The 15,638-nt window shown below is 25.0% G+C and overlaps 1 protein-coding gene across 1 annotated transcript; it reads right to left on the reverse strand.

The window, feature by feature from the left end:
• Positions 1-12,274: 12,274 nt before the first annotated feature.
• LOC145837138 (ADP/ATP translocase 3-like) lies at positions 12,275-15,576 on the reverse strand. Its single transcript, XM_082944906.1, has 5 exons — positions 15,250-15,576; positions 14,195-14,392; positions 13,839-14,040; positions 13,068-13,205; positions 12,275-12,846 (listed from the first exon to the last, which is right to left on the reverse strand). The coding sequence occupies exons 1-5, from the start codon at positions 15,455-15,457 to the stop codon at positions 12,651-12,653; spliced, it is 942 nt and encodes a 313-aa protein (XP_082801032.1). The 5' UTR covers positions 15,458-15,576; the 3' UTR covers positions 12,275-12,650.
• Between the last annotated feature and the right edge of the window lie 62 nt (positions 15,577-15,638).

Genomic DNA, 15,638 nt, shown 5'->3' on the forward strand with positions numbered 1-15,638 from the left:
ATTGAAAACATTCTTTTGTTTGAGGCTAGCAAGTACATTTAACTATTAAATTACATATAAAATAAAATATTTAAATATATAACAATTCTTTATGTTCTTTAATTCCTAACTTTTAGTTTGATAAATGATTGTCTGAACAACTAAATAAAGAACTTTTAAACATTAAACTATAGTCTGTAGTATTAAAGCTTTAAGAAAAAAAAGCACTTTAGTTTTGAGATTACGTTAGTTTTTAAAAACTTTTTCATTAAAACAATTTAAAGATTAGTTTTTCACGGCTAACTGATACTTAATGGCAAAATTACTCTTATTAGAAGTAAACTACAATTTTCTTTATTTCTTTATTGATTTTACTGGATTTTTAATAGAATTTTTGAATATTTTCTTTTTGTTTTTCACTTAATTTTATTAAATATGGTAAACTTTTAACAAAAATTATTTTCATTAATATAAAGTTATTAATACAGTTATTCAAATAAAGTTTTAAAAATGAAATTTTAACTTTAAACACAACATTTTTTGAGTAAAAAGTGCGAACTAAAAATGTGCAAGCTCAGAGGAAGAATACTGTACTGGTTATTAAAATGTGCATAGATATAGTTCGTCAGTAGTTGCATACTTAAGTTTAGTTAACTTTTGCTTTTAGCTTTCTGAAATATACAAAAGCAATCTATATTTACTTTCAACCATGGTTTAAAAAGCCACATGTATGATAAAATGTTTTTTTTTCTAGCTTAAAATAAGAGTTTAGTTATGATAATTTTTGCTAACTATTAGTAAAAAGCAAAAAAAGTTTGTATTACTTAGGATGTTAACCGTTTAAGTCTTCAGTATACTCGTAAGGTATTTCATAATTGTCACCACTTGGATAAAAATCAAACTTTTTAACTGCTAGTTCTGCTAATTGTCTTTTAGATCTTGAGTTTTCCTCGATAGAGGCGTTAAATTTCTTAAATGGTCTAGCTGATAAAAAACTGAATCAACTACGTGAATTTTAAATATATAAACTATACTGATTAAAATTGATCACATGTTCAACTGTTGGTATATATATATATATTTATTTATTTAATTTTCCTTTCATTAATTATGCCACAAAGATAACTGCTAAAATTACAATTACGTATTTAATCAACGTTTAGAAATTATACAGTATACATGAATCACAACGTTTATTATTTTAATAAAAGGTGTTATGTACTAAATTAATGGCAAACAGTTTTTTTTTAAATAGTTCTCGTCATAAATATTTTTTTCTTTAAAACTTTTGACTTTATTTAAATTTTTTAACTTTTTTGTTTTTGTAAAATTGTGTAGTAGCACTTTTTTTGAATTTAATTACACTTGACTAGCAAAGTTATTACTTGAAAAGCTGAATAACTTGATCAAAATTTTGAACAACTACCGTTAGGCTTTTTTGTTATTCGTTTAGTAAAAGTAAAGTCTTAAAAATTATAATTCTACACTCGTCAAATTCAAGGCTATTAAGTTCGACATTTTTAATTTTTCAAAAGTGTTGATCTGTGTTTTTTGTAATTAAAACTTTTTATAAAATTTTTTGAGTAAATTAATGTACTTCAAAATTAGTGTTTACAAGTATAAGACATTAAATAGATAGTTTAATTTCTTGATATTTGAATTTTAAAAATAAAACTACTTGGTCTTCTTTACCTAAGGAACCATACAATAAGAATAAAATAACTTTGGTATTAAACAATTTCACAACTCACCATTAATAAGTCCTAAGACAGTGCAAATTTGTATAAAAACAAATGCTTTCATTTTTTAGTTTATATAGAATTTATTAACAGGTTGTTTAATTAGTTAAAGAGTAGATACGCATTCGAAAAAACATGTACATTTTATATTGTTACGTCATATAGATATTTATAAGAACTTGATTAAAAACAAATTGCTTAATTTTTTAGTTTTTCATAAAAGTTATAAACAACTTAAAGCTGAGATTTTTTTTTTGAATTAATAAAATCTAAAAAAGATTACGACTGCGTAACTTGAAAAGGTCGAAAACAGTTATCAGGAGCATTTTATAAGTCGCAGGTCAATTTTCTTAAAGAAAATTATAGTAAGAAGTCTTTCGCAGGCCGCACCTTTTCAAAATAACTTTATTAGAATAATTTACTGTGTAGAACACAATTTTTTTTTCTATAATGTTTTTAACTTAAAATTGCATTGCCGCAATTTGCCAACTCCCAGTCTAAAACAAAGTTTGTTGTTTTCAAACATTAGATAAGACCTTACACGTTAATTATTACGGGGGAAAACGTACGGCCTGTACGGCGACGTATTTTCAGCTTGAAAACATCATAAGACAAAAACACAGAATAAAAAATGGAACTAAATGAAAAAAAAAGGAATTTGTTTAAGTAAGTACTTTAAACTGCGCTTTTAATTTCTTTTTTGTTACACAATAGTGCTTGTTTAGTGATAACTTGATTGAAACTTTACTATTAAAGAGTTTATATTAAGTTTTGTGATGCAATTTCTAGAAATTACGTGAAAGAATTTTTCTGGTAAGTTGCCCACCCCTATACTAAACAAAAGTTTACACATAAGTTTGTTAATTCTTCTAGAATTGTACTATATTTCAATTATTTGACATTATAAATTGTGTAATGTGTATGTTAGTAGTTAAAATGTTGTACAATAATTTTTCTAAAATACTCTATAAACGTTTTGAGGTAATGTTTTAATAAAAATTCTCCTAATCTAAACATTTGCCATTTATTTTAGTTATGTTAACACTTTGATTGTTATGTAGAACTCGTTATTTAGTTATTGAATTTAAAAAAACTGACAGAGTAATCTATCCAAGAAGGAGATTGAAATTAAAATCTTATTATTTTAAGAAACACAATTACACTATTCCACAGCAAAGCGGATTTTAAAATTGAAATCTTTAATAAAACTATAACATAATGTTGTAACTTGTTTAATTGTAACAATTTAAAGTTCTCGACTTAAATGTCTTTGAGGAGATTTTTATCAATATTTATTTTAATAGTTTATTACTAACAAAACAATGTTTCACTCCTATGTATATAGGAGATCCTCAGTTGTTGTAAACAGGTCTAAAAAAATTTTTTTGAACAAAATAAATGGAAGTAAAACAAAATATTGAGCTAATAGTTTAACAACAAAAATAAAACTAAAATATACTACAATTTAAGTAAAAATTTAATGCTTATGTTACGCTTTTAAGCTCAATATTAGCTCAATATTTTTTTTCTAATTTTGTTTTACTTCCATTTATTTTGTCAATTTTTTTTTTCAGATTTGTTTACAACAACTGAGGATCTCCTATACACATAGGAGTGAAACATTGTTTTGTTAGTTATAAACTGTTAAAATAAGTATAGATAAAACTATAACGCTAAAAACGACAAATAATATGAAATTTATGCGAATTAAGATATAAGTTAAGAAAACTTTAAAAAATTAATAAATATTAAGAAAAATATTAATGCTATAAAACCTTTAAAAAAAAGTTACAATCTATAAGCAGGTAAAGACAAACAATTGAACAATTATACAGTCAGGTATTGAAACTAAATGGCATTGAAACTAAATTAAAAAACAAAAAATTATAAAACTGTGGAGTTCGAAATTAATTAGATATGAAACACCTTGTACCTATGATTAAATTATAATATATTATTGTTTAATGAAATTAAAAACAAAATAATAGGGGTAAACAATAAAAAAAATATTTTGAGTTGTAAACATTGCTGATATGGTAAAGATAATTATGCAATGTTATTATGTAGAATAAAATGGTTTTTTATGAAAAATGCTTATTGAGGAAAGGATAGTAGTGTTGTATGTTGTATTTAGAATGTTAAATCAAATTAAAAAAACAAAAACATAAACTTTTAGTTAAGATACACCCATGAAAAACAAAAACTACTAATAACTTAATTTTATAAAAATAATAATAATTTTAAACTGAAAATGCTATAATGATTGCACAAACTATTTAATATCTTAACAAATTTTCACTTATATAAACTATAACCTATAAATATTCATTCAAATTATACGGACATTTAATTATCAGTTTGTTTATTTTGTTTAGGGTTTTTCTTTGTCTGCTAGAGCTATATGGAGTCTTTTCAGGTTGCTTAAGGTGCACATGTTATTATGGTTTGTATTAATTTACGACCATTTTTTTAAGATACAGCTTACAGGACATATTATCTACATGCTCCTGACGATGTAGAAGTGCTAGTTTACTGCAGGGCGTGTTTTGATTGGTTTCCTGTTTCCTGTGAACCCCCTGAAAAAAAAGAAAAGAAAAAAATATTCTTAGAATATCACTTAAAACTTTGTTTGCTAATTTTGTTTTGGTTATTTGATAAACTTTGAATAATGAATGTTGAATTTATAACACTGAAAGATTATAAGTTGCAGTAACAAAAAATGCTCGTTTTTGCCCAGCTAAAATATATATTAAATAAAATTTTAATTGTGACGTCATAATAGGTAAAAATTTAAAGTAGAATTTTTTTAAGGGAAACTTTTTACTAAGATGCTCTTAGTTCCCATTATAGACTGTTACTTAGTGTAAATAACTTTTGATTAAGTATTGTTTTTGTATATCTATTAATTTTGTTTTTGTATTTAGTATTGTACAATTTTACTTAAAAAATTTCCATTATAATCACTTAAATTTTATTTTACTTACTTGATTGTATATAATATTTTTGTGTGAAGCTTATGTTCTTTAACAATTTTATTTTTGTTTATGTATCAACCAACTGGGTTTAAACCTTAAAAAGTTCAATTTAGAGAGTTTTCAAAATCATCTTTAGACCACTACACCACTTGGTAATTTATTCTTTTATCATTCAATGGTATTTTAATATTTTTATTTAAGTTGTTTTATTTTTGTGTATCTGTTGGCCACAAAGTTGATTCTCTATTTTGTTTCAATTTTCAACTCAGAGAGATTTTGAAACCATCATTAGAATCCCTGCACCATCAGGCAAACATTTAATTACAGTTTTAAGATATTTTAATTTAATTCTACAAGTCTAAACATTTTTTTTGTGAAATTTCAACTTTTATAGATTCAATTACTTGAAGAAATATTTTTATTTTAAATATATATATAAATTTAAAGAGTTTAAAAAATAAAAGAATATTTTGTAAGAACTCCATCTATACTAACATTTAAATTAAAATTGATATTCTCTTTATAAAAACTTATTCTAGTTTTAATTACTTTATAATATTGTTTCCTGATAAAATGGTTAATTTTTTATAGAGTAAGTTAGTTATGACTGTAACAGTTGAAGAAATAAAAAACATTTGTATTTCAAACCTTTCATTGGAATAAAAAAAAATCAAATAAAGATGATAGGAAGAGCAACTCCTAATGTTGAAATTACTCAAACAACCAAAGAAAAAGATTTGTATATTTTTATAACAGTTTCCAGTATGATTTGTTACTAAAATAAAAATAAAAACATTTCATTAATTCATAAATAAAAAAAGTAAACATTAAAGTTTATAAAAATATTGGGAAGTTTAAATTTATATTGTTTTAAAAAATGGTTAAATATAAGATAACAACTTTAAAAAAAAAGTTAGTGGTTTAAGTCAAGGTTAAACTTAAACCAATTGGCTTATAAAGTTTTATAAAAAGAGGTTTAAATTATCTATACAAATAATCTTTATTTATACTAAAGGTATATTATTGTAACTGTCATGATTTATACTGAAACTTTTAAAAAAGCGTCTACAATATCTCATTAAATATGTATAAAATAGAAAATAAGACTATCTATTAATATAGTTTTTTCTGATATAAATAACTTATATATTTAGTTTGCACAGTTAGATAGTTTCTATCTACTGCTAATGTAACAATTTTAGAATGGAATATTCAGTTAAATCAGAAACAAATTTTTTCAATATAAAATTGAATAAATTAACCTAGTAAAAAAAAACAGATAAACTCAAGGTAAGAAAATTCAAGAACATTTGGTTGAAAACAGAAAAAGCTGGTTGACAGCTTACCCTATCAGAAAAAAAACTTTTTTGCTTCCCATTTCTTCTGTTTAAAGATCAAAGTATTTGGTCAAAAGATAAGTAAGTTGTTTTTATTGCTGAGGTTTTAACTACTTAAGTAGGTATTTTATTTTAATTTTGAAACAAGCAATTTACTATATGAAAACAATTAGGTTTATATAATAAGTTTAATTGTAAGGTTTTTTGTTTTTTATATTTATACAGATAGTACAGTAAATTTAAATAATTGTAGGTTAACTAAAACAAACTTTATAAAAATAATTATTTACAGAAAAAAGTAAGATATTCTAAATATTATGTTTATTTACTATTTCTCTGTGTAAATTAAAGAATACTTTCATTTTACAATTACAACTATTTTTTTGTGTAAATTAGATTTGACTCTCTTTCCAAGTTAACTGATGCAACAAAAAGACATGAATGTACAGATAAGCACATTGGGAACTTAGCTTCGTTGGCACTCTTAGGAAAAATAAATGTTTGTGAAGTTTTCATTATTTTTTTTTTTTTTTTTCAAATTTTTTCAATAACAAACTGTGAAACACCTTTTTGTTATGGTTATAACATTTTAAAAGCTTTTTATACCTTAAACTATTTGTTTTATATTTCATTGCAATAGCTTTGCCTCGCAGTAAACACTTGAGATCATTTTACAGATAAGCATTAGGACTCATTTGAGTGAAGCTTATAAAAAAGTATAGAAGAACACAAAAAGGAAGTAAAAAAAATAACAGGAAGGTATTAAGCATCATTCTTGATGCAATACTTCTATTTGGTCGTCTAGAGCTTTCATTAAGAGGTCATGATGAATCAGCCAATCCCGAAGTATTTAGAAGCTTTCTGGAATTTGCTTCAACTAAGGATGAAGATATGCAAAAGAGAGCAATCAAGGTGAACAGCAATACAATAGAAGATGATTTGTTATCAAGCTGTTTAAATGATTATAAAAATTTGATCATTTATGAAATAAAAGAAAAATCATTTGTATCCGTTTAAGCAGATGATACAACTGCCTATTCAGAAAGTTGGCAAACTGTCATTGTGTTTAGGTATTTATTAAAAGATAAAGTTAAGGAAAGATTTTGGGGTTTTTTCTTACCAGAAAACCAGAAAGCTTCAGGAATTTCCGGTTGTATACTTAAAGAGTTAAATTTAGTTTTAGGTAACAATGTAAATAAATTAATTTGTCAGACATATGACGGAGCATCAGTTATGTCTGGAAAAGATCAAGGTGTACAGTCAAAGATAAGGAAAAATATCATTGTGCTTGGTTTGTTCATTGTCATGCTCACCAAGTAAATCTTATAGTAGCTAATTCTTGTAATTGTAATAAAGGTGCTCGTTGTTCTTTTCTAATGAAGAAGGCTTAACTAACTTTTTTTTAAGTCACCACAAAGATCAAATATTTTACTTGAAAGTTTTTCTGAACAGTTGCCTAGAAATTCTGGGACAAGATGGAATTTCAAGCACCGTTCAATTAAAAAAATATATATAAATATAAGGAAATTATTTTAGCTCTGTCAAACCTTCAAACTGGAAGTTTTTCTCAAGAAACACTATCAAGAACTTCAGGCTTTTTAAAAATATTAAAAAGTAATAAATTTACTTTTTGGTTAAGTTTGTTTTATTATATTTAATTTCAGTAAATGTTTTATTCTTAAAAATGCAAAAACTTAATTTAACCGTTGATGAAACGAAAAGTTGCATTGAAAGTTTTAAGTCTCAAATGCAGATAATTAGATACTCCAATCATACTTTTTCTCAATTAGATTCTTTGTCTCAACAGGCTAAAAAGGTTTTTGACAATATACTGGTGAGAGTTTCTTCAAGGTTTACGTTTACAGGGCATTTGTTAATACACCAGCTTCTTACTAGAGAAAAATTTAGTTTGTATAAAAATAGTTTTCCAAAAAGTTTAGTAAGCAGTGTTAAAGCTGTTTATCCTTTAATAAAAAGTGAAAAATTAATAAGTGACTTAACTGAATTTTACCAAAGGGTAGATATTCCTGATTTTAATAACTGTAAGGAACTACTTTCAGTTCTGTTAGCTTATGATTTAGATAAAATATTTGAGGAAATTACAGTAGTAGATAAAATTATGAACACAATATTGTTAACAACCTGTGCTGGTGAAAGATGTTTCTCATCTTTGAAAATAATTAAAGATTATTTAACAAATACCTTGAATAAAAACAAGTTAAATAGTTTAGCTGTTCTTTCTTGTAATAAAACAATTACACAAGAATTTTCATCATTTAAAGATGAAGTGATTATTTTTTATTGAACGACAAAAAAACGCTAAAAAGCTTGGTCAAAGGACCTGGTGCACGAAAAAACCTTTCGGTTATCGATTCATACATCAGAACAGTTTAACGTCATTTCCAGGACATTTCCGGGATTAACCATTTTATTAATTCTAAAAACCGTAAATTAAAGTTAAAATATTAATAGTTAATCTTTTGAGAAGCATCAAGAAGTATTAATTTAATGTTTCTACATAAATTTGCACATATATTCTTCAGAATTTTACTTTGTGTTTGTTACTTAACTCCGTTTAGCTAAAAAGTAGTAAGGCTTTTATTTCTAATATTTTAATTGAGTTTATTTTACAAGTTTTAGTAAGTTTTAAGAAATTTGGTTTTCTTACAGATGCATTTTTATAAAATAAATCTTTAAGTAGTAACAAGTTTAGAACTTGGCTTAGTTTGTTAATGTTAATTTTTATTTATTTTTTATTCGCTCTCATTATAATTATTAGCTTGATTGTTTTGACTGGAACTATTTAACTAGGTAATTTGTTTACATATCATTGAGCATACTTTTCTACTATTAAGACAAGTTTATTACTAATTTTAAATAATTCTTTGTTTTTAGTATCTTAAGTAAAAAAGTTTTCATTTCACACGTTAGATCCATAACGTAAGGAAAAATTGTTAATATATAACAACAGCACAGAACTTAGGTTTATATTTTACTAAAAACTAAAAAAATATTTACTATCAAGATTTTACACTCTGCTTTACTGGTATTTTTAGATTGTTTAAAGTTCAAAAGTTTTTATTTACCTTAGGAATTTACATTCCAGCTGTGATTTTTATTAATTGTGTTCCAAACAAAATATGAAAATAATTGATAATGCTCGTAAAAATTATGTTCTCAATTTTTTTATTTAACTGGCTTGCAATTTTGTTTTCGACAACTTCTAAAGATTTTTTATTGAGTTTTGTACTTTACAATAGATTTATAAAGTATTATTTATTTTTTTTTTATCTAAACGAATGATTATAATATACTAAGACTACCTGCAAGTTTTGGTCTTTAATTACCTATATTAGTCACAATACAATAATTGTTATTTTCGTTAATTAAATAAACTGTATGTAATATGTTTGTTTTAAATAACAGATTTGAATTTTGATATACAATTTGTAAGTTCATAACTTTTTCTGGTTACTTAATTTATCCAAATTTAATACAGAGTAATAAACAAAAAATATCAATACTTTTCTATTACTACTTATATGTTTTTTTTTTCTTAAGCAGAAAAAAGTATTTTAAACTCAGAGTTTTTTGTCTAAATATTGCGTACTTAACTGGCAATTCATACCAAAGAAATGCGTACTTAAGTGGCAAATTAAGAACAAAAAAATTGTGAACCCCCTTTAAAAAAAAGTCTAGACACGCCCCTGGTCTACAGATATATTGGTAACTTTGACAGATTTTAGCTATAGAGTTTGATATTTTTTACCTTTGTTTGAAAAAAAGCAAACTGGAATGGTGTAAAGACTTCTTCGTGGGCAGCAACTCTGTCAAACATACTAGCCTGTTTTTTTTCTATCTTAAATTTATTGTTTGTTTCCATGATTATATTTAAATCAATTAAAAAAAGATTAATTGTTTTCTTAATTAATATTTATTTATTATATACAGGACATATATTTTGCTCTTTAATTATAGATTGCAAATATGTTCTTCGAAGTACAAAACTGTTTATCATTGATACAGTTTTAATTAGATAGATCTTTTTAAGACAAAAGTAAATATAACTTAATGTTTTGTCATTTATGTTTAAGTATTTTGTTCATCAATAAAAGTAAAGTTTCCTATTTTAAAAGTGCAACGAAAACAGCAACAGTCAAAACCTTAAAGATATTTATCAATGTTCTTTAAGGAGTACTTTTTATAGTAATTGTCACAGTAGTATCAAAATACAAAAAATGTTTTAATAACGAGCTTTTTTAGATATACCTTTTGTACAATACCAGTTTATCTGCTTTTCACTTTAATAATTTAATACGACTCGCAGCAAAATCAGTCAAAAAATTCAGAACTGTGTTTTTTAAAGATTTTGTTATTTAGAATTTTATAAAGAAAAATAGATTATCACATATGAACAAAAGTAAAACATATGCAGATTTTTTTTATTAGTAATATTTTAGATACTTACTGCTCTACTATCTTCTAGGAAGAAAAAAACTGTTTTAATTTACTTTTTACCCAAGAAACCAATCGAATTTCATAACTTTGAAAGTTTATATTTTAAAAATAAATTATCATAAAGTAACTCTTAAAAGCAACTTATAGCTTGGACAAAACTCTATAAAATAAAACTAATTTTTGAAAAAATGAAAATAACCCACTTTATTTAAGTTTATAAAAATAACGAAGTTTTCAAATGTCAGTAGCTCATTTTTGATAAAATCTTATTTTTTGTGCTGCTTTTTTACATGACTTGCTACGCTTAAAAATTATTTTGAGGGTCGGGGAAGCAGATGCATCCTAATACCTCGGTCCAAAGTTAAACAATAATAATATTAAATACAGTAAAAACATATTTGTAACGGGATACCAAAATGCATTTGATAACCGTTTTAATTTGATGGAGATTTTGAGAAATAACTTGTTCATCCAAGAGTTTAAGAGAAAGCTCGCGTGTTTTGCTAATGCAATTTTGCATACTACAGCCATATATAAATACTTATCAGTTGGAGCAGGGATTCGAGCCACAGTAAAAATGTAATTCCAGAACAGTCATTTATATTGTTTGATTGTTTTATGAAAAGTTTTTATTTAAGAATGTTTTCTTCCCATAAGTATTTTTATAAATTTAAGTTCAAGCGGTTAATTCTCATTCTAATTTAAACATTCTCAAAGTATAGCTATTTTATATTTAAACTGTGTTAAAAGGTTTTAATAAAACTCAAAATAATGTATAAAGTGTTTATATTTTGCATGGTTCTTTATATTTATTAGTTTTCATATGTTCTTTTATAATACAATAAATACGAATTTGTTATACCTAGCTTTTTTAAGTAGTATAGAATAGATTTAAGTATCATTTAGATAAGTTAAGTTCAAATTTAATTATGGTTTATAGTGTGGTTGTACACAACACTATAACCATATAAGTTGTTATTTAAGGAACCTACAATCCTATTGTATATTTTAAGTAACTTACGAGCAACCTACAAAAAATGAAAATAAAACTACACTTTTAAAAATTTTATGATAAATTAATTACCTTAAAATTACTTAATATAAGGATTTAAAAAGTCTAGTTTGGTATACGAAGTTTTTTTGCTGACATAAAGTTACCAAACTAGACTTTTCAAATCCTTATACTAAGTAATTTGAAAGTAATGAGATTCTTGTAAAATTTCTAAAAGTGTAGTTTTATTCTAGTTTTTATCGCTGATTTATTTTAGTTTGATTTTAATCTAACAAGTTTTATTAGTACAGCAAAGTTCTATAATATAAGCATTTAGTTAATTTTTACATTTAATTATTAAATTATTGTATATTTTAAAACTTTAAACTACAGTATAATTTTATTTTAATTTAAATTCAGTTTAATTTAGTAAGACACAATTTTTGACAAGACTTACTTCGAAAGTACTCAAATAAATTTAAGAAAAAATGAAATGTGTTTTGTTATATTTTTTAAATAACTTATGCACTGGAAAAAGCTGTTCAGATATTTAAACTTTAATTGCACAACACTTCAACAACATTCGAATTCTATAATAATATTATATAAGCATTTACAATTAAGTAGTAAAAAACAGCTTTTTATTTAGGTAAAATAAGTTTATACTTTAAAAAAATTTAAACTTTTTCAAATGAGAAAGCATGTAAAAAATCATAAATAAATTTAATTGTTTATTTTTTTATACAAAAAATGTTGAATACATACACATATTTTTTATAGCTTTAATTTCCTATTCGGCTTTATCAAAACTAATTATGATTTATGCGCCAACAAATATTTTATAGTGAAATACTAACGTACACACATAAATAAAACAACAATTTCATTCATAACATAGTTTTTGTAGACAATTTTATTTACTTAAGTATATTACTATTCAGTAACTTATTAATGTAACTTAAAAAAATTCAATAAGTAATATAATAAATTCTAAAAAATAAAATCTCAACCTAAATTAAAAAAAAAAATTAAGCAATTGATTTCAACTAAAACTAAATTTGCCTAAAAAATACTCGTTTTCATGCCAACAAATAGAACACATATGTCCTGTTTACACCATTGTAAACATTGTAAATTGTACATAGATACTTATGATATTTTACGGACCGCTTCACCTGCCATCTAGTCTCTTCAATTCGTCATACATAACTAAAACTATGGCACCTCCAAATCCCCGCAAAACATTGGAGAGTGCACCCTTGTAAAACGCTCCCATCCCGCCTTCTCTCAAATATATTTTCCTAACACAATCCGCGTAACCGCTGTAATGCCGTTCTGTTATTTTTCTTCCACCTTGCATGACCAACCTTTTGTTGAATTTTAATTATCGTTTAAATTTTAGTTTTATATTAGGCAAGCTATTGTTTCGAGTGGCACGTTTAAATTTCTCTCAAAACTAAAAAGTACGCACTTTTGCCAAGTTCAAAGTTTGTACCTTATAAATAAACTTACTGTACTTAATTCTAACATTGTTTTATTATTTAAACTATTACACACAATGAAACACATTAAAAATATTAAAAATTACCTTCTTCTGACAGTGTCCATCGGATAACATATAAGACCAGCCATAGTTGTCGTGGACTGGGCATACAACCATTTAACAAAAAGAGAGTTAGTTGGTACTTGTTGGTTTAAAGTGTCATACACACCGAAGTACACACCTCTGTGAATAGGATTAGTGTCGTGTTAAAGTTGTTTGGTGATAAAAATATTGTGTATATAACTTTATTTCAAAAGGTAAACTTCCAACTACTTACTGTAGTTAATTTTTTTAAACTAAGATATATAAAAGTTACATAACATGCTAAAAGGTACTAAACTACAGGTTTAGGAGCATATAAAAAACTTAACTATAAAGTATAAAAATTAGCTTAACATTTTTCTTATCAATCTGTTTTGTTTAAAGTTTCAACTTTAAACTTTACATTTCTTATTGAATTTTCATTAAACGAAGGCTTAAACTAAAATAACTATTATAAAACCACATACTTTTTATCAAAAAAAAAACAGGATTATAAGTTTTAAAACTTAAGTTGTACTTAATAACTAAAGAATGAAATAAAAACATTTCTAAGTAAAACTTAAATATAATACACTGAACAGGATTTTCTGAAAAATATTCATACTTCTAAAGCAAAATATTTAGCAAGGTTATATTAAGTTAAAAATAATTAAAGCTAATTTCTTACACTAGAAAATTATCAATACGAGTAATATAATAGTACCCTTTATTTTTAATCAAAAATATATTATATAAAATCACTATGTATATAAATATACCATGCTACAATCTTACCTGTATAAAATAACAGTGGGAATGCTCAAAGAAAGACCAAAGTAAAGACCCCTAACTCCATCAGATTTAACAATGGAGCTCATGCAGTGGTACAAGCCTCGGAACTGCCTGCTTTCTCCCCTTCCAACATCCGCTGTTAACCTCGTTCTAGCAAAATCGAGCGGGTATGTTATTACTATGGAAGTAACACCTGCTGCTGATCCTAGATATGAAAACAATCTTTGGTATTTATAAAAAAATAAGTGGAAAAAAGTTGCAAGTACAATGTTTCTAAATATAAACTTTTTTATAAGTCATTTAAACAATTCAAACATTAGTTAAGATAAAACTTTCACCACAAGGTTAAAAATATTTACCAGTAACAAGATTTGCTGCTAATATTGATTTCCAGTCTGTTTTATTGGTAATGTTTCCTAAATAAGGTTTGTAAGCTTCCTTAAAAGCAAAGTTGAAGGCTTGGGCAAGAAAATATCTGTAAATATTTGTCAGATTACCACGCCAAAAACTAAGGAACCCCTGCTCATTAGGAACTCTTCTAAAACAGTCTAGTATACCTGTAAATTTATTTTAGATAAATTGCATTCAAGCATAAGAATAATTTTAATAAACTAATCCACAAAAAAAACATACTTTTATCCCTATTAAATGACTTTATGATACTAAAACTCATGATTTACAAAAAAATTAACAAAAAAGCAGAATATTTCATTTGAAAATAAAAGTATCATACTGTAAATTGGAGGTTTGGAAACTGCAAGCCGTAAAGCAAAAGTATCTGGCCTGAGACATACTTTTTAACTTTAAAAAATCATAGGTATTAGAAACAAGCAAGTTTAAGCATTTTCATAATAAAAGAATATGCTCTGTTTTTGCTTGTGAATAAACTGTGCTGCCTATTTTTGCTTATTTCAGTACGTATTTGCTTTTTTTAACTATTCGTTTTATTCCTAAGATAAAGCATTTAAAAATTAAAAAGAACGGCAAAGAAATTTTCGTTTTAATATTGCGCTCAAAAAATGTTTTCAGTAAATCTAACACGGTCCTCATAAAAAGCTGTAGTCCCTGCTATAAATATTAAAGATTTTACATTTCAGAAACACTAACTAAAACTAAGTTGACTCGTCTTTCTTTACAATTTTGGTAATGCATATCCAATGATGAAAAAAAAAATAGATTAAGATTCATCTTTATAAAACAAAATGTTGTTTTATGAACAACTTTGACTTTAATCATATAAAATTTGTTCAAAACTTCAAACTAATTAAAACTAGTGGAATTAAATTAACTATACTATATTCTAACAAAATAACTATACCATTACATAAAAGAATATTTGAAATAACTAGAACTTAGTTTTTCTATTTTAAAAGAATCATGACAAACGAAAAATAAAAAGTTGCGAAAAATTTACCTTTGTACTGCTTATCTTTAGCAATTTGAGTGGAGGTGGCTTGCAATTGAAGCAGAAGTTTCACTCTTTCTACTGGGCTTGTTATTGTCTTAGCAATGGAAGCGCCAACTCCAGCCATCATCATGTCTCTTCCGAAATTGTTCATGCGTGAATGAAGAGGCTGCTTATTGATTGGCGACGACATTGATGTTTGGTCGGACCGATCCATTGTGTATTTTAGACGGGAAATTAGAATAGAAAAAGGTTAATGTGTAACAAACTAAGGTTTAACTATTTGTTTCTAAACAGATTTTTTAGGATTTATTTAAAGTTTAAACATATGTAAACAGAATTGTATTTATATATTTTCAAAATAAGAAACCAGCTGAAAATTCATATAAAAAATAAAA

Source organism: Thalia democratica, chromosome 5 (genome assembly GCF_965202585.1).
Source record: "Thalia democratica chromosome 5, ktThaDemo2.hap1.1, whole genome shotgun sequence".
Taxonomy (NCBI): Eukaryota; Metazoa; Chordata; class Thaliacea; order Salpida; family Salpidae; genus Thalia; species Thalia democratica.

What these genes read in the sequence shown, in the direction of transcription:
- LOC145837138 (XM_082944906.1), bottom strand. Translation starts at nt 15,457, where the DNA reads ATGGATCGGTCCGACCAAACATCAATGTCGTCGCCAATCAATAAGCAG. An exon ending in AGCAGCAAATCTTGTTACTG is followed by an intron (nt 14,041 to 14,194) that starts GTAAATATTTTT and finishes TTTCATATCTAG; the next exon opens with GATCAGCAGCAGGTGTTACT. An exon ending in ATGGACACTGTCAGAAGAAG is followed by an intron (nt 12,847 to 13,067) that starts GTAATTTTTAAT and finishes ATTCAACAAAAG; the next exon opens with GTTGGTCATGCAAGGTGGAA.